Source organism: Hippoglossus hippoglossus, chromosome 1 (assembly GCF_009819705.1).
Source record: "Hippoglossus hippoglossus isolate fHipHip1 chromosome 1, fHipHip1.pri, whole genome shotgun sequence".
In the NCBI taxonomy this organism is placed as follows: Eukaryota; Metazoa; Chordata; class Actinopteri; order Pleuronectiformes; family Pleuronectidae; genus Hippoglossus; species Hippoglossus hippoglossus.
In genome coordinates, this window is record NC_047151.1 from 20,755,016 (window position 1) to 20,779,933 (window position 24,918).

General features: G+C 41.4%; 2 protein-coding genes across 2 annotated transcripts; one reads left to right on the forward strand and one right to left on the reverse strand.

Moving 5' to 3' along the window:
- Positions 1-1,890: 1,890 nt before the first annotated feature.
- On the reverse strand, positions 1,891-19,531 carry rnf150a (ring finger protein 150a). Its single transcript, XM_034592056.1, has 8 exons — positions 19,439-19,531; positions 16,372-17,119; positions 9,305-9,555; positions 8,181-8,252; positions 7,932-8,014; positions 7,688-7,784; positions 7,311-7,521; positions 1,891-4,179 (listed from the first exon to the last, which is right to left on the reverse strand). Exons 2-8 carry the CDS (start codon positions 16,823-16,825, stop codon positions 4,061-4,063), a joined length of 1,287 nt encoding a protein of 428 aa, XP_034447947.1. The 5' UTR covers positions 16,826-17,119; positions 19,439-19,531; the 3' UTR covers positions 1,891-4,060.
- On the forward strand, positions 18,718-24,502 carry znf330 (zinc finger protein 330). The gene is made up of 10 exons (XM_034592057.1): positions 18,718-18,816; positions 19,138-19,375; positions 19,471-19,490; positions 19,585-19,655; positions 20,588-20,664; positions 20,827-20,953; positions 21,056-21,160; positions 21,318-21,364; positions 22,745-22,862; positions 23,585-24,502. Exons 2-10 carry the CDS (start codon positions 19,256-19,258, stop codon positions 23,884-23,886), a joined length of 987 nt encoding a protein of 328 aa, XP_034447948.1. The 5' UTR covers positions 18,718-18,816; positions 19,138-19,255; the 3' UTR covers positions 23,887-24,502.
- Positions 24,503-24,918: the final 416 nt, after the last annotated feature.

Below are 24,918 nucleotides of genomic sequence, written 5' to 3' on the forward strand. Positions count from 1 at the left end.
CCACCCTCCTATCCATAAAAAAAGGGGTATAGCTCAAGATAAATGAAAATGTCCATTTATGAATTCTTACATAGTGCTGCTATAATTTTCAGTGAAGGGGAAATAGTCGGTTACATGTTGAGCCGCTCATTATACGTGCTTACAACTAAACGGGAGGTAATTGAAAACCTATCCATCACCAGCAAAGTGAAGCCAATTCATCTCACTCGCCTCCTGGTGGCTGGCTGCAGTATAGGTCGTAAACTCCACTTCCTCCTTGTTGGTGGATGGGACGTGGACCAAATTAAAAAGTCAAAGAACATTTTCCTCAAAGATGGTTTCTGTCATTTTAGAGTAGTTCACATCACGCAGATTTTGTTCATGTTTCCGGAAGGTTTGGTTTTCACGAGGTATTTGATGCTATAAAAACGGGGGAAATGTCATAATTGACAGCTGAGACTGACTCCTGATTGGCCGAGAGCATGTATCGCACTCAGGCAAAAAATGGCAGCGCTCTTATTCTGAATATTTTGGCATCATTTCTGGATAGTGGGAGGAAGTGGAGACGTGTCGTCCAATTTATAAACAGTCTAAGGTTGAGTGAATCACAGATGTTAGAACATTAATATTTCAACCTTTGACTATATGAACTAATAATATCTACAATGTGGTGTCCATGGGTTTCAAGTGACTTGAACAAAGAACATAGAGGCTCACAGACCCCCCCCATCACAATATACCCGACTCATACCAAAGCTTTTATGAAACAGCAAAGCATTTGCCAGGATTTCCCATGATCCTTCACTTCTGTGATTAACCCAAGCAAGGGGAATGTGTGGACATGTGTGTGTTATGTAACAGAATCCCAGGTTGCTCCAGAACATAATGGAAACAGTGACTGGAGGACAAAAAAAAACAACAGTCAAATTCCACTGGCTCCATCGATCGAGTCAGTGCGTCTGTGCTTCTTTAGGGAGCGAGTCTCCAGGAATGTGAGAGGAAACAGTCCAGACAGTAACAGAACAATGAGAGAAGAATAATTATCCTAAATTTAAAAAACTGCAGCAGATTGTATCTGTTGTCACAGTCAGCATCAGCAGAGTCTGGAACTGTGCCCCAGCTTCATGTTCCTCATCATAGCAAACAGGAAGTCAACTTTGTGATTTCAAACTATCGGGAAATGGTGTCATTTATTTGTCGCTGTTAATTTAACTTCACTGAGATGGCAAATGTGTTTTTTAAAGATTTAGTATTTTCTTTCAACTGTTTCACCGATATTCACAGTTCATTTTCATGTATTCAGCTGTCATTTGACTCTTTAGTACTTTTTGTGCAAATAATCAGAGACACTGGCCTCTAACAATCTAAGCACATGGTCTGGCACATATGCATCTAGGGCGTTTTCAACTTTCCACTTCTATGTGAGTTTCAACAGTGGAAAAAATGTCCCTGCAGCAGACGCAGGCTTGTTGTACTTTAGTTGATAATGGGTCTGTTTGGGGTTTGACAAGCAACAGACCAATCAGAGTGCTCTTCGTAGACTTTGCACATGAGCGAACCATCTGGTGGGGAGGAGAGTGTGTCTTAAAATAACAATGAAACACTGCACCACTGACTTCAGACCAGGTTTCTGTGCAAGTGCAACTGCGAACCACTGTTTGGAAATAGCAATTGTCCCTGACAGTGACCCTGACCATCATTTGAAGACCAGCACACCCATGGGTATAAGTGCACCTTTCATACAAACAACATAGGCGCTGGACAGGAAAGTAACAACTGGGTCTCTGAAACTTGCAGATATATCTTTTTCAAGTGTAACATAGAGTCTAATGGGGCCCATCAACACAATCAAGTGCTTTTTTTGGTCTGTGTCTTGTCTTTTTTAAGTATAATTGATTGTGTTATGTTTCACTGTGTTAAAACACTAAAACATGCTTATAACTAGAATGGTCTCAGTAGAGAGCAAACCTCTGCCAGTTCTACACGTCAGTCAGATCAGGATTATTCTCTTGATCTGCAGTTCAACTACACAAACATATTCTTTTTTTTATTTTTATTTATATCCGCAGATTATTTCCTGAGAAATTCCGTCTTATCCAACAATGTTGGGAAAAGTAATTAAAAGAGAATCCTGGTTCCAGGACAAAAGTGAATGGGTTCTTCTGTGGCCCATGCCCCCCTCCCCCATCAAGTTTGGTGCCAATCGGTTCAGTTTTGTGAAATCCTGACAGATAAACAGACACAAGCCTCCTTGGCAGAGATAATGAGATTATAATATGGAATTTGGACACAAGTTAAGAATAAATCAACACCAAGAGGACTAACTTTCAAAATGCATCTTTTCGTTCTCCACGTTTCATCCACTCTGAGCCGGGCACTTTTCACCCCAGAACTCAATTATTGACATGAGGAGCATAATAAAATGAAATTGAGACTCACAAACATGTGAATTTGATTACAGTAAAAATTCAGTATACGTGGTCACAGAGAACAGGAGGGAAAATAATAATCAGCTGAGACTCGGCAGAGAAACCAGATCGTCTGTGTGATTCCCGACAAGATGTTGGCTGTGATGCAGGACAACATAAAAGAAATGCAACATAATAAATCCTACATTTTCTACTGTTCAGGTGTTTCAGTGTTGGGGATGTTTCTGAAGACTTCACACACACTAGGGGGCATGCTTTTCGTTTTTCCAAAATTTGCAAGCTTATTGTAGATGTTGTAGATGTAGATGTTGTAAACATTTTCATGCTGTAATCTATTCATGCCATAAAATGCAATAGAGCTTCAAATCCTCCCAATTAAAACTTTGACTATTTCAAATAAAAAAAAAAGTCCCTCTTCTTTTCACCGAGCAGAGTCTTTTGTGATTTTTCAGATTCTTTGTGCTCCTGTTATTTCTTCAGTTTCATTTCATGCACAGATTAGCGTCTCTTAGACTCCATTGACAGCCAAGGGAATCACATGTACACGAACTACAGCTACGTTTAGAATACCACTGATTAACTTGGCACAGACTTGTTGACATATGTATATTGGCTGGCTTGTATGTACACACTCCCAGAATTTGGTGGTGACAGCCGCCGCCGTCCTCAGCAGCAGCGTGAGCGTGAGACATTACCTTCCTGACGCCGGAGGCCGACACCATGTGTTGTGGTAGCTTGTGAATCCGCAGCAGTTTCAGTAGGGCAGTGGGTGACATCACTTCAAACTGCTCGTGGCAAACTATGATTGTCGGACGTGAGAAATAATCTATTGTGTTTGGTTATTTCCTCTCAGCAACAGGAATACTCAGTTAAAAACGAAGGTCTCGACACAACGATGACAGAAACAGTTACGTTTAGAAATTACAGCATAACGTGTGTGTGCATACGCGTTTTAAACCCTTCGTGCCACATGGCCGCATGAACTTCAAGGTTTCAGGGGGATAATACCATATTACCCCAAGTTTGACGTTGAAAAAAATGCTGGTTTCATGCCAGCTGAGACCTTGATAGAGGATCCGTATGTGCTGTGTATCCATCACGTCAGTAAAACTCGTGGAATAGGTTGGCAGTGATCTCGTCGCAAGAAATCGAATAATCTGCACATATATTTCTTTACATAATTAAAGCTGCAGTCGGGTGTTAAAGAGCCGCTGCCGCTCCCGTCCTCACACCGTGTCCAGCAGCAGGCAGAGTGAGGAGAAACATATTTTGACTTCTCAGCGCTGTGAAGGCCACTGACATCTCAAGGACTGCGTGTGTGTGTGTGAATCTCTGATGCTAAGACGTGAAAAAGGTTACGTGGAGAGTAACTAGACCACCACAATATATGGGAGCTGCGTTCACCCACAAGACACGTGACGGCAAGAGAACGAGCAAGCAACAAGTCTGCAGACACGGGGATGAGTCTGTTTCTCAGGTGGAACACACAGAGCAGGGTGTTTTTGTGCCGCTACGGGTTGTATTGCTCATTTTCCCTCGTCTTCCATGAGATCACCTCCTCCAGGGGGCCAAAGACCCGGCGGATCTGTGGGAGCCCCCCGATCACTCTGTTCTGCTCTCATCATCCTTTTTTCCTCTCTGCTCCGACCGGCTCAGGATTTTCCCTCGTCACATTCTTGCTCTGCTGACAGCTCTATTTCAGACAAACCCACCTCCAGGCCCATGATGACAGAAGTGTCAGAATCATAACTGAGCGGAGGCTGGTGCTCACCTGAAGGGACAGAGAGAGAAGTCATTTATTATTTGACAGGTAGAAATGTGGGATGCAGCAACAGCAATACCCCTGAAGAGTCACATTCACATCCAACAGGGAAGGTATTATTCTCCATCTTCATCTTCATTTCAGTTTGTCTTGATTTGTGCATTAAAAGAAAGTTATTTGGTTATTGTGATTGTTCCTCCTGGTTCGTACTGGTCATGAAGCTACTACATTATAGGTGCCAAAATTAATTCTGTGCAAAATGTATTCTTGAATTAATCTTAAACTAATTTGTATTTAATTATTTAATTAACTATACCTCAACAAGTACATCTGAGAAAAACTAAAGAGGGAACTTTGTCCCCCAAAGACTCTAAGTTAACTTCAGTATGTACAGTAAAAAGTTCTTATCAGATCTGAAGAAAAATGTCTCAAGGTGTGGGCATCTGTTTATTTGAACAAGTATCTTCACCTCTCCAGGAAGTGTGTTTCCATCCACCTGTTTTAATGCATATTGTCAATATGCCCAACAAAGACCTACAGGTGAAATCTGAGAAAAGGTCTAAATATCGCACACAAGTTATACTTTGCTGGTTAAAAAGCTGGTGTGTCGATTAAAAACTAAACAAAGTGAAAATGACTTTTTGGATAAAACAACTTATATGAACCGTTTGACCTACAACTTCAAATCTGGAGCTTAACATTCTTTAAATGAAGGGATAGCACATTTCTATCATGTTGAAGTTTGACCTCTGCTCTTATAATTACGTCACCTCATCGCCCTCTTCTTTTTCTACAGTGTAATGACACCCAAGTGTAGAATTTGGACCCCAAATGTTTGACAACCAAATATTAACCGTTTCTCTTCTGTTGTGTCTGTACTTAATACTTTAACTATTTGTTTTCTTGTTGTGCAGCACTTTGTATTTTGTGTTGAAAACGGCACAAAAATGTAAGTTATTATTAATATCAATTGCATTTTCTTTTGCTGATTTTTTTGAAAGGTCAATTTAAATATACTCCGACTTTAAGTATGGATGTTTGCAATAAACAATCACATCATGAACTGGCTTGTTTCAATCGAGAAATTTGAACTGTAGAAACCAAACGTTTTTCGGGGGGGGCCTGTGATCTCAAAAGATGAGACAGCAACAAGCAACCAATCTTTTCTATTTCTGTGTCCGCCAACTACAACACACATACAGTAAACGGCTCTGGAAAGACTGATGGCTGTGATACCATTATCGACAGGGCTCATTATTCATAGTAAAAACCCGCCACCACTGCAGAGCCTCGGAGGCAGAGATGGTGACAGATTGGCTCGTTCTTCTTCTGCTAACTGCCTGTCGGTGTCAGTGTCTCTGTTAGCTCATTAGTGTGCGACGGAAGACAAATCACCTCTGATTTATATTCTCATTACTATCGAGCAGAAGACCAACCTGTGGCGAGCTGCTCTGCTGCTTATCAAGCACAAAAAGTTGAACATAAATCATAAATTTGCTCGCAGTGTGAAGCGCAATGTTTCTGTCATGTTGCAGCTAAAACGTATTAACCGGCAGGTGTTTCAATTTTTTGTCCATTGCATTGAAAGTAATGAGGGGAAGGCTTAAAAACAGAAACACCTCTCTGTATAATTCAATACTGATGATCAGCACCACAGAATAACCAACAGGATCAAAAAGTTAACACGTCTCTAAAAACATTTTAATAATAGACTAATATAAATGTGGACAATGCGGCCCCCACATCCTCGTATTATCCAGAAATGAAGCCAAAATGTCCCAGATACGAATGTATAGAGCCACAGTATCAAGGTCTCACCTATTCAAACGCTTGACCAATCATGAGTCAGTGTTCTTTGTCTTTTTAGTTTGGCCAAAGTCCTATCCACTAACATGGAGGAGGTGGGAGGTTAATGACCTATACTGCAGTCAGCCACCAGGGGGCGATCAAGATGCTTCGGGGAGCCGTCATGTCGTCCATCTTTATATACAGTCTATGATTTTAATAAAAGAATATATTAGAATAAGACTGATAAAAAACGTGAGATGAAATGTTTTCCCTGTTTCTTCCTCTTTCAGGCAACATTTAAAGAGGTGATCTAATCGCGTGACACACCCTGTCTGCTTCCATGTTCTGGGAGCGTGACATATTAACATGTGCATGTACTCCCACACTATACAGTGGTAATAGCTTGCAGGTGCTCAGCAGTCATCAGTTACATAAACAGCCCTCGGGCATTCGCACAAGGTGCTGTAATGTATAGTATAACATGAACAAACAGGGCCTTTGTATGTGGGTTAGGTTGTGACTTTCTAGAAAGGGAACCCTGTCCTTCTTTCCTTCTGCATCACCCATGAGGATCTGAACTGGAGACACAGAGCAGGTGGCTGCTGACCTGGTTAAAGCCTCAGAATAAAACTCTGAGAAAACTCACATTCAAACACTGTTAGAAAACAGACTATTGATTAATATGTTTGAATATGAGTGAACTTTCCTGCTTCTCAGTTTAATATCTCTCCACACATAGCACTTACAGAAAATATGTATATATAAGTGCATATGTATATAGTTGTGCATGTATATATAAGCCTTCAGATCATTTACTTAAGTAAAAGTACTAATACCACAGTGTAAATGTACTGCATTAAAAATCCCATTAAAAAACCATTATGGAAAAATGTTCTCATCTTGTTTTTGAGGTGAACGTCACTGTGCAGTATGGACCACAGTAATAGATTAGTGATGCATCAGTGTGTGAGCAGCATCGCTGGGTTGTAGCAGCTCAACGTGGAACTTACTCATCTATTTCAAATACAGTTAGATAATTTATGCCGCAATTAATCCATTGAACCTTGGATCTCTGAATTTCCGACACCCAAGTCGGAAGTTGCAACTCGGGTTATTCGGGTGTGACGTCATTTCGAGGGCCGAGCTCTGAGGTGTAATGGAACGCAGGATTATTCTAGTGCTTTCTTATTGTCTTTCCAATTTGACATTTTCTATGTGTATGACACTGTTTTGCTTTGTTGCAGAAACAACACTTACAAGCCGAATCACATACAGCCCCTCTGGATAATTTCAGGAAAATGTCCGGACTTCAGTACATGACAGAGAGCTGTCAGTGAGATGTGTGTACTCACTGCTGGCCATGAGGTGGCTCTCTCCTGCCTGAAGCGCCGTCTCTGCTTCATGTTGGAGCTGCTCCAGGCCTATCCCTCTGTCGGCGGGGTCCAGCACCACCGAGCTCTCGTTCACTGTGATTTCACTCGCCCCGCTGATGGGGTTGGTGGATGGACCTCCGACAGACATCTCGTAGTCTGGAGGAATCTCGTCTAAGCAGTCTGCGTTGAGCTGGAACATGACAAAAACAACAGTCTATAGAAATGATGCTTCGTGTCTTCATTTTCAGGTTTTGCACTTAAATGTTTTGGTCTTAATATGATAAATTAGAGCAGTTAGTTATATAGGTGTGCATGAGTTGACATGAAATAACACAGTTCAGTTCAAATGCACTTACAGTAACTCCTAAGGCTTTGAGGATGTTCATTTTACACATGGGACATGTCCGGTGGTCCAGCAGCCACGGATCTACACAGTGTTTATGGAAAACATGCCTGACAACATAAACCGAAAGAGCTCAAATTAATAACATCAACCACCAATGATTGCCAACATGCAGCGCACAGTAAAAAGACATTCTGCAGGATATGCAGATAAACCGAGATGTTACATTTTAACAGTGATCATGAAAAAAAACTTACCTGCATGGTAATACCCTCACAACATCATTAGGTCTATAACCTTCAATGCAAACTGCACAGTTGTCAAAGTCTGACTCAGTCTCCTGAAACGCAAAACAAATGCACAGACATGGAAGGTGAAGCCAAGGAATTCCCCAATATAGCTTTATTCAACATAAAATAATTACAGGTAATTAAAATAATGAGGACAAACACATTTCTGTGAGTTCATGTTTACGTGTGAACTCATGGACACTGTCAGTGGTTTACCTTGTCCCCTTTCTTAATGGTGCGTACTTGAAGCTTGCTGATGGCTTTTTTGGCAGCATCTCCAAGACGCCTCTGTAAGACATAAATAAATCTTTACTTTGTTATTGACAAGATCATAGAGGACAAAACAGTAACTCAGCAGGATGCAGGTTTCTCATTCGTCTGCTAGAATTCAAAAATTAATATTTATTGTGTATAGATCAGGGTATAAAATACGAGCATTGGACCAGTTATGAAACCAGTGAACCACAAAATAAAACAGCTAGGTCTTAAAATAACCTAACATTAACCCGTTACTTTTAATAAAACCTGACTTTAATAACACGATATCAGAATACTAGATTAATTAGCCATCTTCTGAATTGTATTTTATGAATGTTGCCGTCCATCAGTCAGACAACACGAGTCTGAAAATGTTTTAGACTAATAAACTTACAGCTTAAGGTTGTGCTCGTAAATTTACAAAAGCTGAAATATTCTGGATAAATGTGGGAATAATAAATGTGGAATGTGTCGGGAACATTTTCAAGACTGTGACAATTGCAACTGTTTCAAATCATATTGTTCCAGCTCCTTGGCATAAATGATGGTAATAAAAACACAGGGTAAAATTGTAAATATCGGAAGAACTGAGGCCTTAGAATCTCTTTCAGCCCACTTGGCTGCCTTGAAAATAAATTGAAAACAGATTTGTTCAATATCTGTGAATACTTTATACAACATAATTCAAAGTGAAAAAGCAAACAATGGTTGCCACGGACACCGGCTCCGATCATAACATGCTCGGTGATGTCCTGTCACTACAGACGTCAAAGGAACGTCAGAGGCGGCCATTTATAACAGAGAGATGGCAAAAGCAAGTATTTGCACAGCGGACTCGGAGAGCCGGAGAGCTGAGCTGGTTGATGGTTCACTGGTTCTTCACGTCCCCGTACGACCAGCTGTCAGACTAATTCAGACCTCAGCCTGCAGCCTTACAGCGTCCGCACCAGATGGGAAAGTGCACGGACCAATGTCGAGAGTGAGACCACAGCACCACTGCACTCTGTGTCTCCTCTGCACATAGACACACATCATCTCACCGGGTTGTACCGTGATTCAACAAAGAGCCCACGGTCTGGTACCTGGTTGCGGTCCCGTGCGTTGGCGTAGCGGAACCTCTGGATGTAGTAGAAGACGAGCCAAGCGAGGGAGATGATCATGAGCACGATGAAGGAGATGGAGACGAACACCACCGACGTTCTGCTCACGTACTTCTGCAGGTTGCGTGTTCCAATGGTGATTTGCAGCATGACCATGGTGTTCCGCTCCAGCAGGTTCGCGATCTCACGACCTTTAGGCTCTGGGATCATGATGGCGACAACCTCACCTGTACCTGCGCGTGCACACACATATACTTTATTGTTAATTAAATTAAAACATAATAAAAAAATGTATTTCCCTGCATGCTTATGGTAAACAACACTTGATATAATTTACAGAAGATATAACTAACATAAAATATACAACTAAATGGAGAACATCAATTAAAACAGGAATTTAGCAATATTTGGAATATTCTGGCAATTTTTTCAACATTTTCTCAGTTTCCCCAGTAAATGATTGCTGGATCTTAAAGAATATCAGATTTATTTAGGAAACTGATATATATTTATGAAACGGTGAGTTCACATAATTCAGGATTTCGAAACATTTTGTGACGCCTGCTTGTGTTTGCAGTTTAAACCACCACTCCCACACAGTTCTAACAATACAGATCAGCTGAGTTTTTGAATGTTAAACCCTTAAAGAAATAATGCCTCAGGATGTCTGTGAATATTCAAAGTTATAGAGAAATTGAAAACCAAAGTTTCAGGGGATTTAAACTTTCAAATATTAATATTGAAAGCCACCGAACAGTCGACGACTTGATGATTGCCAGAAGTGCATCAACAGCCTGAGTGCTGTTACATCACATTCCCTCTGTTGCCTGTTTATGGCTGCAGCTGCGTGGAGTCAGAATGGCTCCCTGCTTTACTCTCTCCATCAGTCAACATAAACAGTGGCTTTATTCAACCTGCCCTCACCAGCAGCAGCTCCTCTGCAGCTCTACACCGGATCCACGACACTGCGTGACAAATCCCCGTGCGCGGCCCACGGCTATTTTTGATGGCCGATTCTGTCACAGAGGTTCCGACAACGACAGCCAAGATGTTTGGTGTTTTCCGCAGGAGTTAAAGACTTTGGATCCAACAGATGTGGTACGATGTCAGAGAGCACTGCCAGGCTCATAAATCCCTTTATGTAACAGGTCTGTTGTAAAATCTGCACAGCTGCTGTGTTTTAATGCCGAGGTCCAGCAGTCAGGCCCAAATCATGTCTTTTAAACTGTTGTATTTTTATGCATGTGCAACGATCAGCACAGACAGTGTTTTATTTGGCCAGAAATCAAAACTTCAATCCCCCATGAAATAGAATGCAAGAGTAAGATTGTTATTTTAATAAAGCAAATAGGTAAAGACAACAAAAGCCTTTCGAACAACTTAACAGCTCAATTAGAGGCAACAATGCAACGTGAAAACAGTCAACTTCGGTAAGAAAGCTCCCTATGTGTTCCCTTCTCTGCAAAAAACAGCCTATCTACACACAAACAGTGATCAAGCTGGTATTATCTCCACTGTTAACAAAGGTTCATCCTTGTATTATAGCAGCTGCTCCCTCAAAATGAGTGGAGGCATGTTGGAGCCTCTAAAACAAACCGCACTGCAAACAATGAAAAGCTTGTTTGAACAGCAAACAGATGGTAGTACGCCGCTGAACACACAACATGGAGGAGTCACGCGTCATTGTTTCGGCCGGTGTCTTTCAATAACGTCCAATAACACTAAATAAGGCTGGAAGACAGTTTCATTGCTTCCAAAATGAACGCATACGGTTCATTCTCAGGACTCGTAAAAGCTTTTTTATGTTTCTTTGTGGTTTGTATCCTGAGATTCACACAGTTCTGACATGCTGATTGATGGTTTTATTAAGTGGGGCCATATGTCGTCTCACTGTGATGTAATACCTGCCTTTAGTAACACAAAATAAACCCTTCTTCTTACAGTGGAGCATTAAATCTGCACGAGCGAACATTTCTGCACAGTGTCATGCAACTCAGACTCTGTTCTTGCTCTCAGAAATTAGGATAAAAAAATAAAACAGTTTCGTCCAGAACAAGAATCTAGATTCAATAAAAAAACAGTATGGCCTCAGCCTCGGCTTCACAGCCAACAGAAATAACAGGAGTCATAATGAGGCATGTAGGGTTCCTCTAAGCCCTGACTCTTATCTCCTTCTGTTCAGTATGACGCAGCCTGAGCAGACCAAAATAGCTGCTTCTAAAAGTGGAGGCCAGCGTCTGAGGCTGATCCTGTGAAGTCTTCAGACCCACTCGCCCCAAAATGGGGAAGCTAAGAGGAATAAATACTGAATTCTCTGAAATTCTCAATCAACAGCCTGTTCAGTTTTAAGAGTAAGTTTCATTCGGATAAAACTGTGACACGGATTAACACAGAATTACGACCGTTTACCTGACACCTCACACAAAGGAGGAAACACTGGTTTGATCCTGCGAGCGTTAAGGCTTCAGGGTATTTCATTCGGAGCAGTGCAAAGATCTGTATCACGATTATAGGTTATCATGGTTATCATTATCGCAGTATTTGTAAAATGTGCTTCAATGTGTTTTAAAGTACTGATACATAAGCTAAAGTAGTTTCACCAGGAGTTATATTCCAATAATATATCTATTATCAATAAAAATAATATAACACAATATCAAAGGTGCAACATTTTGGCTGTATCTTGCCAAAGGAGGTCTTTTTTAAATGAAAACTTCACATAATACAAGTTGAAAATAAGCACAGCCTTGAATAAGTAAATCAAATGTCCTCACTAACAGTTTCTAGCTGTGGCCGGAGCACAAGCCGCTCTCATCTTGTTACAGTACCAACCAAATCACCATGGTAATCACGTTAACTGAAGATTAAAAATCATACGACTGACCGTCAGGAATTTTCCCAAAGTTTAACGTGAAACCGGTAACAGTTTTATCCTTAATTGGGAATATTTGGGGAAAATGTCTATTTGCTGTCTTGCTGAGAATTAGATGAGACGACTGTTAACACTTTTACACATAAATATAAATCTGAAGCCAGCGGCTAATTAGCTTAGCATAAAGCATGGAAACAGGGGGAAACAGCTAGCCTGGCTCTATCCAACGGTAAAGCACCTCTAATGCTCTTTAATGAACATCTCATTTAATTAAACCACACAGAAACTGAGGTGCATGTTTTGTGTGTCAGTGGAGAAACAAGACACTTACAGCTCTGTGGCGAGTCTCACTTTAAATATCAATAAGTCTTTTTTACATTTTAATTTCTGTGTGGATCAAACAAGTGGATGATAGACATTTTTTAACCTTTAGACAAACCCAGGCTACATGTTTCCTTTGTGCTAATTGGCTGCTGCACTGATACCAGAGTGAGATCTGTCTTCTTATGTTACTCTCATCTCATCTATGGATTAAATCTGATTCGGGTTTCATGAGGTTCACTGGACCTCTGACAGGAAAAGGACTTTGCTGTTTAAAGCCTAATGGAGACCAGCAGGGTGATTCAGGGCGAACCAACCCTTTCAGAGCCGATATGTCTGACCTGGCTTCATGGTGACACCGCTCAGGCTCGAGGAGGAGGGAGTAAAACACTTGGCTCATGGAGACTGTGGATTTTACAGCCCAGCTGTGTTGCCTCTGGACGGGGAAGTGCTCCACTCTTCAGGCAGCCCCACATTAAATCAACACATTACAACCTGTTTCTCTGTCACTGCACTCGCTCTTACCTTCCCCCTTTACTATCTTTGTCATCACACCTCTCCTGGCTGCCTCTTCTGTCTCTGTTAGTGACTCAATTTGTATTTTATGTCGTGGCCCCGCAGCGAGGGAATGTCCTGGTTGCTTTGATCTATTACTGCAAGTACAGCAGAGGTAAACTCAGGATCTGCCCTGGGCTGTCTCTCTCAAATAACCACAAAAGTAAAATTAGAGATACATTGATTGACAAATATCAAATTTGACATAACAAAACCTGTATTAATAAATGATTTAAGAAAAGCACAGGAGAATTAACCGCAAACTGCACCTAAGTAGCTAAATGTGCATTTACGGAGGATAATTACTTTAGCCTCCTGCAGGAAGAACACCACATATATAGTTGTAACAAACATATGAGCATAAACCTTCATATTCATACTTCTAAACGACAGAGAGCAGCATCAGGATTTGGTTGTCGTGGTTGTGTTGGGGAACCTGATGACTGCACGTCCAATATTCACTGTTTTCATTTCCACCAGCTGCTGAGGGAAAAAAACTGACTTTTTTTCCTGCTAAACGCTCCATTATGTTCACCAGCTGGTTTCTAACCTTGTCAGGTCTGGCTGGTGTTGGTGTTTGGCAGGCAGCTTGCAGTGTTTTTTAAAAAAAAAAGTATTACTATCTGCCTGTTGCAGCTGGGAGCAAGAATCACGTCATCTGCGACTGCAAAACAAAAGCTGTGAGCTGAGAGACGCCTGAGAGCAACAACAGAGTGTGTGACAATAAAAGAGTTGGTCACCACGAGCAGGTTGATATAAAAATATCAAGTGCAGAGTTATGTTATTGATGCTTTAACATGAGTCCTACAACTTCTCTATTTTACCACCCAATTATTTCCATTCACCTTCCTGTGTTAATTACATGAATATTATTCAAAAAGTTTAATCTGAAGTCTTCACTTTGTGTTTGCATGTCGGTGTTTTTGCAGCGACCCTTTTGTCAGATGTCGGTCAGGGTGAGCCACACCTTTAGGAGAACTAGCAACAGAACTGAGAGCTCATTTCCTGATGGAAATACAAGTCGAGTGGGAAAGACGGTTCTCGTGGCCTAAATGTCAGCTCGCAAATGTACAAACATTCTCACAAATAACACAGAATAAGGTTTTAAACGGTGCATCAGGCAGAAAGATAGAAATACGGGGTAAAAACTACACTCAGCTAGGAAAATGTTTTTTATTCTTTAGCTGGTTTTATAAAAAGTACTGTATTACAGCTATAGGAGAGTTATGGAATTATTGCTACACTAGATGAAAGCAAGTATATGCACGACAGCCTGCTCTGTCAGTGACATCAAGATGTTAAATCTGCTTATATAGCATTGTTCTACTTTAACAGACAGAGCACTTTACAATTCGCCTCTCGTTAGCACGCACGCACACACACACACACACACACACACACACACACACACACACACACACACACACACACACACACACACACACACACACACACACACACACACACACACACACACACACACACACACACACACACACACACACACACACACACACACACACACACACACTCACTCACTCTCTGGCACTGGTTACATAAAAAGCCAGACGGCCTCACACATCATACCAGCGATTTAAAAAACTGATTATCTATGAGATTAACAAACTAATAGATACATTCCCCACGAAGATATACCAACAGCCCCACGTCTATATCTATGTTGGATTTTAAAAGACATGTGTGGATTCACCTCCTCAAAACACGACCGGGGTTTTATGTAGTTGTCACGAACAGCGAGCGAACGACTGCTCGCCTGATGCTATTTACACAGTCGAGTGTTAGTCCAATTAACTCTGCATCAACCTGCTCTGTTCCCTGCAAACCGGGAGAGAAACTGTGACCGAGGCTGGAGTTCAATCTGTTTTAACTCTGTTTTCAGGACATTTGTCATGGATTATCTCTACAGTTTTGTTGTTGTTAACAATGTCCTTATTTACTCATTTCAGTTATCAAAGGTTCTCTTGTTGTTCCTCCTCAGCTTCGTCTTGAGGAGTCATTTCCTCCGTCAGTGAGGTTTTGTTTTCATCAGCATTTGTCTGTTAGTTAACAGGATTACAAAAAAAACTACTGAACCGATTTCCATGGGGGGGGCAAGGAGGAACCCGCTCATTTTGTTTCACTCTATTTAAAATGGCAATGTTAAAATGAATTGGGAGTCTTCAGCCTGTATTTTACATACTTAAATATTGATTGACTATTGTGCTTCCTGTCATTATTCATACATTCCTATCTGTAAATGAAACTTGTAAAGTTACACATTTGCGACCTTGACCCAAGCCTGTCTGGATATTTATTAACCTGTTAAATGTCTGTTACAGTGCTCTTTAATCATTACAGTACTTTGTACTAATATTAGAGATGCTTACTTATCTCTGCTTACTGGGAAAACTGACAGCGTGTATGGGGACTTTGAAAGTGTTAGAGTCTTTCTGCCTTTTATTCTTCACATTTGGTTTTTCTTATGCATACAAAGTTTTTTTTGTACTTTGAGTTATCAGTGGTAATATTTTGCTTTGACAAACAAATGCAGAGGAGTGATGGACAATAAGCAATAATGATCAATCATTATATAAGATAATAATAATAATCATTCGAAAATGAGTGAACACAGTCGGGCTGAAAAATGTAAAAAGAGAACATGGAATCAGCAGTGTGCAGCTTTTGCACATTGTTGGATGTGCATGTTCTCAAAGCTGAACTGAATGTGGACAGACTTTTTTTTGGATCAGATATTCTGATTTATTAAGTAGGAGAATTCAGATTTTAACCAAATAGAAATTGTATGTGGGAAACATTTATGTTTTAACATTTGATTTCACTGTTTTTATACCAACATCTGTAAAAATCTTCCAAAGTAAGGCATCCCAAATTGTATTATTTTCACATGTGTCCCTGAACTTGTGTCAAACTTTATCCAGTCCTATAGTGGTATATCATGACAGCCTAAAGCTTCCCACGACAACCAATCAGCAGGTGTATGCAGTAGTTGTGAGTAGTTGCAGCCATTGCTTGTTTTCTACTTTACCCAGAAACCCAGTGGTTGTTGGGCTGATTGCACAGAGGAGCTGTGGGGCTGCTGCAGGGGGAATGGAAGCATTCATCTTAGCCAGAGGTGTCCAGCCGATTGGGGACATTTGTCCTTTAAGGGCCTGTGGGACAGAGGACACCTGTGGCGGGATGAATGCTCTGCTTGCAGGAATCCCTGGGCTATTCATAGAGGGCTGCCAGGAGTAAGGATAGAGGGATGACTTATCTTGCAGGCTGACATGTGCGCTCTCACCTGGATGGGGCATTGTTATGGTTTCGTTGGGGCTGCTGGAGCCCACGTTGTATATGACAACTGCAGAGGCGTTGAGGTTGGCGACGTTCCGGATCTTGTCCCTGTAGGTACAGTTCCCCGCAGCCACCAGCGCCACCCATGCGGCGTTGTGAGACACGGGGGGGAACCTGACGTGGGGGTCGCACGCCTGTCTGTCCTGCAGGGGGCTCGGCAGCAGCACCAGACCCCGGGCTTCCTTCTTGGGCGAGTGCTCGCCGTAGCGACCGCACTCGGTCTTCTCCGTCCTCACCTCCGCGGTGACGGGGTCCAGGTACGTGATGTTGACGAAGGCCGTGTACCACTCCTCCTTCTCCGCCACCGTGAAGTCCAGACACAGCAGGTGGACGAAGCAGAAGGAGAGCAGCCACGTCGAGAGAGCCAGACTGCGGCAGGCGCGGATCAGAGACGGGGCCATCGTGCGGGGCTGGCCGGGGATGGACGACGGAGCTCCGCGCGTCCTCCTCCTCCTCCTCGTCTCCCTCCTCTTCCTCAGTGGATCAGCTCGCAGCACGGTCCTCCTGCAAGAGGAGCTACAGGTTGTAGCAGCATGAACGTGGCAGCAGCTCCACTCTCACACAGTCACACAGCAGCACCTGCAGGAGCTGACTCCTGTGTTGTTGTTCACTGTCAGCTGTTTCCCCTGCTGCCTCCCGATTGGCTCTCCGCTCAGCGACACGTGACCTGGGCGGGGCCACGGTGCCTGACGCCCCTGTGGCACGTGGAGAAAATAAAACAGTCATAAATCCTGTAAACCACTAAAATACAAATATTATCATTATATATAACAACATATGATAGATGTTAGAAAACTGACTGTTTGAAGTGTCAAAAGAAAACAAGAATTGTTTGTTAATTTTAGTTCTAGTCTAAAGTAGCCTGATGTTTGCCACCAGAATAATAAAATATTACAATGTTTAAATACAAAATTATTGATATATATATTATACCCTAATATAGTTGACATAGTTTAATTAGAATTTACATTACCAGTAAATGGATAAGCAAAAACAACCATGAATAACAGTCAATGATTTTAAAAAGTGTACATTTTCTGATGATACATTTAATATTATATTTGTTTTTCTATTTGTGTTCTATTTGACAAACTGTCTCACTCATGAAATTGGACACCAACTAACTAACCAACTAACTTTGACATGCTGAGTCCACATTGAATTGATGTGTCTGGTTTCATATTCAAGATCTTTATTGTCATCATATTTCTCCATGTCATTGTCAGTGCTGTTGTGTCTTATGTTCATATATATATATTTCATACTTGTACATAGTAGGTCAATGTTTGCTGAACCTTGTTCCACTTTATTGTGCTGTTATTTGTCTATTTCTGTACATTGAGAGCAACGGAAAAAACGGAATCAAATTCCTTGTATGTGTACGCATACATGCCAAATATCTGATACTCAGCTACAATACAATTATAACAGGCTTCTCTCTACAAGATAAATATATATATATATATATATATATATATATATATACCTGTAAAATATATAGAAATACAGTGTGAAAACAACAATAGTAGCAGCATCAGCAAATACTACATACAGAGTAACCATATGTATTATTATTTATTCACCGTATTTACACTTGCATGCACATTTTTTTCAGTCCCTGATGGGGAAGTGTGTGTGTGTGTGTGTGTGTGTGTGTGTGTGTGTGTGTGTGTGTGTGTGTGTGTGTGTTCATCACAGTCCTTGGTGTGTGTGTGTGTGTGTGTCAGTGTCTCTGTGTGTGTGTTAGTCACAGTCCCTAATGTGTGTGTGTGCACATTGTGAGGACATTTTGACTGGTCCTCACAAATTCAATGGGCTGTTTGAGGGTTAAGACTTGGTTTTAGGGTTGGGGTTAGAATTAGGTTTAGTTTTAAGTTTAGGTTTAGGTTTAGGCTAGGGTTAGGGTTAGGGTAAGTTATTTAGTTGTGATGGTTAAGGTTAGTGTAAGGGGGTAGGGAACGAATTATGTCGTCACAACTATAGAGAGACGTACGTGTGTGTGTCTGTGTGTGTTAGTCAGAGTCCTTGATGTGTGTGTGTGTGTAGTATGTGCACTCTGCAGCTGATCTACATTTTCTAGTCATGATGTAATACTTTACTTTACTGCCAGCATGCACACAGATATATTTACCTAGGTTAAGTTAATGGGTTAGGGTTAACCCTTTACAAAATAAAGTAAATAGATTATAATCCATTCATATAATATAATATATAATATAATATAATATAATATGCCGCACACCCACATCTGAAATGTAAATGTCCATGAAGTCAGATTTGAATTCAAGGAGCGCGGAACTCAGATGTAGGAACTAATCGTGTGGCACTCTGTTTCAGTACGTTCCCATTTCCCCATCGGACCCCGGTCGCTGCTGCGCTGCTCATCTCTCGGGTAAAGAAACTGTTAAAACCAGACTCTGAAACCAGTCGTGACGCTTGTGTTTGTGTCTGTGGATCATGAATGTAGCTGCTGGACAAAGTGAACGTGAAGCTGGTTTAACTTCCCGCTGTGTGTGTGTGTTTAGTAAGTGTGAGTCTGTGTGTGTGTTTAGTAAGTGTGAGAGCAGCTGAGGACACGTTGACACGACACAAACATGTGATGTCAGAGATTCACTTCACTGAGCAGACTCACTTTGTACCAACGACAGAAAACACAATCAATAAAAAAAGGTGTGAATCTGACTCTGCCCTCTGTCCGCCCTGTTGCTCACAGGTTAGCTTGTAGCTGCGTGTTGGCCTCGGCAGTTTCCCGTTTGACAGGAAGCCTCGAGTGAAATTTCAACAAAAAACCCTCCTGTCAGCGCAGCGAGCATCGAACCCGTGGAGCCGAGATGCCCAAGAAGAAAACCGGTGCTCGCAAAAAGGCGGAGAGTCGCAAAGAGCGAGAGAAACAGAGCCGAGCCAACCGAGAACATGTGGATGTGGCCAAACACCCCTGTAACTTCAACATGGTGGGTGGTCAATGCTAATGCTAACATACCACACACACACACACACACTGGCCTGTTTCTCACTCATTTAACTTGGCTGTGGTCTGTTTTTGCAGGACTGTGACAAATGTCAGAGGTGAGTGTTTTGTTTTCGTTGAACGTTTTTTCAGATGGTGGAGAGAAGCAGAGTCATCACGGAGTTACAAACACTTTGTTTTTCTCTCTGGCAGGAAACAGAAGAACAGAGCGTTCTGCTACTTCTGCAACTGGGTGCAGAAGCTGCCCATCTGTGCACAGTGTGGTGAGTAACTGTGTCATGTGCAGGGGGGGGGGTGTTGCAAAGCTCGATCCATCACAAATCAGTCAGTGCAGATTGGCCGATGTACTGTTAGGTCAAGTTTAACCATAAACTTCATAATACAAAAAGAAAACATGAATACAGCCAAATATATTGAACTTCACAAAACATAAACGCAGATACCGATATGTCTGCGAAAGGCTCATATATATGGTATCGGCCTGGCTCCAGCTCAGACTGACTGTCTGACTGTCTTTGGCTACACACAGCACATGTTAGAATAATATCCTAAATTATATAGTCCCTAGGAACAGGTTAAGTTTGGAAAGTGCTGGATCATAAATTTGCCATTATGCACCCTGACCTAAAATAATACTAATAATAATAATACTAATAATAAAAAAACTTGACTTATATAGCACTTTTTAAAAAACTGAGTGCTTTGACGGCAAAGCAAGAAAAGTAAATAAAACTTGAATATATGACAAAGAAAAGAAATGAGCAAGTAAAGTAAAAGGTGAAAAGAAAACACAGTAAAAACACAACGTCACATGAGAGCAAGTCTGTAAAAATGGGTTTTATGAAGTGATTTAATAGAAGCGAGCACAGTCCCCTTTAGTTTTCAACCTTGACGTTGGAACAGCCAGCAGGGCTCCACCTGAGGATCTAAGGCTGCGTGCAGGCACATGAGGGGTCAATTATTCAGTGATGTATTTTTGCTTTAAAGGTGATCAGTAAAATCTGAAAATCAATTCTAAAAACGGACAGTGGAGAGAAGCAGGGATCGGGGTTGTGTTGCCTTTTAAGACCAGTGACCTAGTCTTTTGTTAAACCTGCAAACCTGGTACTGCAAATGTCTCCCAGTATCCATGCGTCCTGTTTGAATTGTGTGACAACTTATTAACTGATTTTAATTTTATATTTTATGTTTCTAGGCAAAACCAAGTGCATGAAGTCGTCAGACTGTGTCATCAAACATCCTGGAATCCACACCACTGGGATGGCCATGGTGGTAAGATAACAATGTTTCTGAGCTAATACATCCACACAGCACAAGGTGCATTGACCCGTCCACTCCTGACATCCTGTCTTATTTATTTTGAAGTTATTAATGTTCACTCAGAGGCCTTTTCTTAAAATATGTCTTCCTTTCTTTCTTTTTTTTGACCACAAGGGGGCAGTGTGTGACTTCTGTGAAGCTTGGGTGTGCCACGGTAGGAAATGTCTGAGCACTCACGCCTGTGCGTGTCCCCTGACTGATGCAGACTGCATAGAGTGTGAGCGTGGTGTCTGGGATCATGGTAAGACGCCCCCCCCCCCCCGCTGTTTGATTGAAAGTGACTCACTCACGTCACGATCACAAAGTGACTCACCACTGTCGCTGATTTTCACTTTCTGAACAGGAGGCCGAATCTTCCGCTGCTCTTTCTGTGACAACTTCCTGTGTGAGGACGACCAGTTTGAGCACCAGGCGAGCTGCCAAGTCCTTCAGGCAGAAACATACAAATGTGAGTCATTGAGATTTCCTCTCATGTTGTCAAACACCAGCCTTTACGGGGAAAGTGAAGCCAATGTATTCAAGAGAATAATCTGTGGAGCGCATGAGTGCAGGAGAAACAACTGTATTGTTTACAAAACTCTTCCTTTTCTCACATTCCACTTTAGGTATTTCCTGTAACAGACTGGGTCAGCACTCCTGTCTGCGCTGTAAGGTGAGGGAGGAAATCTATTACTATACTCGCATGTAACTAGAATTACTCTCAGTTGAGCGCATACCTCCGCCAAGGCCCAACATCCCCCCTTCAAGCTGCACTAAATGTCATACTCTTATAGAATTCCCCTAAATATGTGAAAACATAAAATCTCACAATGTTACAGAAAGTAAAAAAAAAAAACATTTCTTCTGCTTACACACATTTCATCAGATCAACACAATTGTTTCGCCAACAAAGACGAACAACCCACATCTCCTAAGACAGAGTCAGATCAGGTCTTTCCGTTCGGCCCATAACACTAAACATTCCTGCTACACAGGAAACGTGTAATTAGGATTAAATATTAAAGCAGAGCGCTCTCACTCAACAGCAAGAGGCTGCTCTAATCAGATGACACTGGAACTGGACTCCCCAGATGAGGCGGAATATGCAGCCAGGGGATAGTTTTTTCCTTTTTTCCTCCTTCACTGTTTTAGAGTGGTTTTACATTTGATATTTGCTCGGTGAACTGTTCAAATGCGAATAACTTAGATTCATTCAGTCATATTTACATAAAATCCACCATTTTTAGGTCATTTACAGGTTCAGGATTTTAATTTGGTGCTCTACTAGAATAGGTTTACATGCTGTAATGTTTAAAATACATATTATTTGAATATCAAAATGTTCAGCCTGATATAATTAGTCAGCCTGCTCACTGTTTCGTGATTAGTCAACCGCTCAGAGCGCGTGTCGGACATGTCGTGCTCCTTGCCCAGAAGCTTCCTAATCAGCTGTAGCCATGATAACAATAGTATCTGTACCACCGTACCAAACTAGCTGATAGACAGGCATTGTTCCGTGTAACTTTACAACTTTACATTAAATGCCAGGAATAAAGGGGCGTTCAAGGCAATTAATGAGCAGTGTTGCGTGCAGGAGAGGAGGAGTCTCTTGGCTGCAGACTTTGGCCTTTTTAAAGCTGCGTGACAATGCACTAAAGGAAAGAATAACGTACACACTTTACATGAGAGAGGCCCCTTTCTGTTTGTTTTCACCAAACAGAGGCCACTGATCAAGCTTTAGAAATGGTCTTACATCCATCCTGACGTGCAGTTTAAATCACGGGATGTTGTACAAACATGGATATATATCGTATAGACATGGATGCACCTGATCACAATGTGTAGCAGCACAGCAAATACTTAATGAATAAGAGATTTCAGTTTTAGATTTTTGTGATGTCAATTTTTTTATGATGGGTTTTTGAATGTAGATTAAAGGACATCGTTCATGTGTTACATGCACAACACAAATTTTGCAAAAAGTGAATCCTTTGTGAAGTTGAACATTTCCATGTGATGATTTTAAACGTTAGTTCCCCCCCTCTCCTCTCAGTCCTGTTACTGCGACGACCACGCCAAGAGTAAGGTCTTCAAACAGGAGAAGGGAAAAAATCTGCCATGTCCAAAGTGCGGCCACGAGACGCAGGAGACCAAAGACCTCAGCATGTCCAGTGAGTGTTGCACAAACTGTTAAAGGACTGGAAGTTGTTTTTGTTCCAGGAATACTGCCATTGGGAGGAAGTTGCTGCGGCTTCGACTTCCCCGTTGAATCATGATTTTTAAGAAAACGAAACTGAGGTTTCTGTCTGTTTCAAAACAACATTGTGAAATAAGTTTGAACAAAAAAGCCATTATAACAAATATCATTATTTGACAACCATGTCTTCCTTTTTTTGCCAGTTTTCTGCCTCTTGTATTAACATCACATTTAGGCAGAAATAAGCTTTTGATTTACCAAAGAATAAAGTCAAATAGAAATGTTACACTGGATGATAAAAGACATACATGTACTTAAAATATGAAGTTTTTCCATCTTAGATTCATCCATACAAGAAAAATGTATAATGTGAAACAATATTGAAAACATGGGTTTAAAAACGATCAAGCAGCAGCATCCATTTAATGCAAGATCTCTTATTATGAAAATACTCTTTTAGAAAACTAATGTTTTTAATAATGGAAACAGAGACATAGCTTTGTAATTCATATTTTATGGTGACACATAAGAGGGACAACCTGGATCTTTCCTGATTTAACCTTTTATACATAATGAAATAAATTGAAACCTCAAATGTAATAACGTGAACCAGATTTTCAAAAATGAATACAAATTGCAAAGATACACTACTTACAATACTTTTGTAAATGAATCCACATCTGTGTTTCTCTGCAGCTCGCACCCTGAAGTTTGGCCGCCAGGCGGGCGCCGAAGATGATGACGACTACGGTGGCGATGGAGCGGCCGGGTACGACTCCTACTGGAAGAACTTGGCCTCTGGAGGCGGAGCCCAACAGGATGACTACGACGAGGAAGAGGAGGAGGATGATGATGAGGAGGAGGAGGATGATGAGGAGGAAGATGATGATGAGGAGGAGGAGGAGGAGGAAGAGGAGGAGGAGAAAGAGAAAGAGGGTGAAGAGAAGGCAGCTGCTGATTCCCTGGCTGGTCTTAAGTTGGAGGGAACTGCTGCCTGAACCAAGACAGAGACTGGAGCCTGTTGCTGGAGCCCACGGCCCCAAAGATCCAAATCCTCTCAGTGGAGGTTCACAACAGTAACGACTGAAGAATTAAGAGACGTGTGCGTGTGTGTAACAACTAGTGTTGACAGAGTAAGAAATTTAAAAAAGTCCCTCTGAGGACTGTGATGTGAAGATTTTATAACAAATCCACACAAACCTCTGTCCAGGAAGTAGAAGAATAAAATGAAGAGTGTTTTAATTTGAATTACTGATAGAAAAATATGTAAACAACGTTATGAATCTGAACAAACTGCAAACTGCTGGTAATTGACAGCTTTTTGATGATATGGACACGATATATATCCAAATACAGAGGTTTCTTCACCCAGTTCTCAGAGGACTTGTTTCCTCCTCTTTTTGAAGTCAGAGCTGGATCACTGCTCTACGAGGCCCCGGGGCCAAAAGGAGCTGTGAACCCTTTTTGGCTCCTGGTGTTTGGTGACTTGGTAAATGTTATTTTGTTTGAGAAGATTCACTCTGTAACTTACTGTTTCCACAGGATCTCTCCACAAACTGGGGACCTAATGTTGTTAGGTTAATAAAGTTGGAGCAGCTGCTGTCTCCTAAAGTATCTCTTGAAGTCTCCTTTTTTTAATGATCTCTTACATGTTCAATGTAAAACATCAGGGTCTTTTCTTAGGAAACACAACTTGCTGTTTATTTGGCCGTCGATGCTAATTGTTTCTATTTTCTTTAACTGAACAGAGGCCAAACTGATATCTAATATCTAACATGGCAAACAAAGTGAATATCTAATAGTTACCTCTGCCAAGGTGGTGATGTTTTCACTTCTGCACAGTGTTGGAACACGTTTACATTTTTCAGAGACAGATCCCGAGTAAAGTTTTGAGCACCCAGGATTTTTTTCTCCCTCACATTCTTAACATTGTAAATGGGGTCATTCTTTTTAAGCATTTTCACCAATTTCCCAGGGAATACTTTCTGTATCTTGATGACAATCAGGTTTATTTAGGGAACTGATGTCTG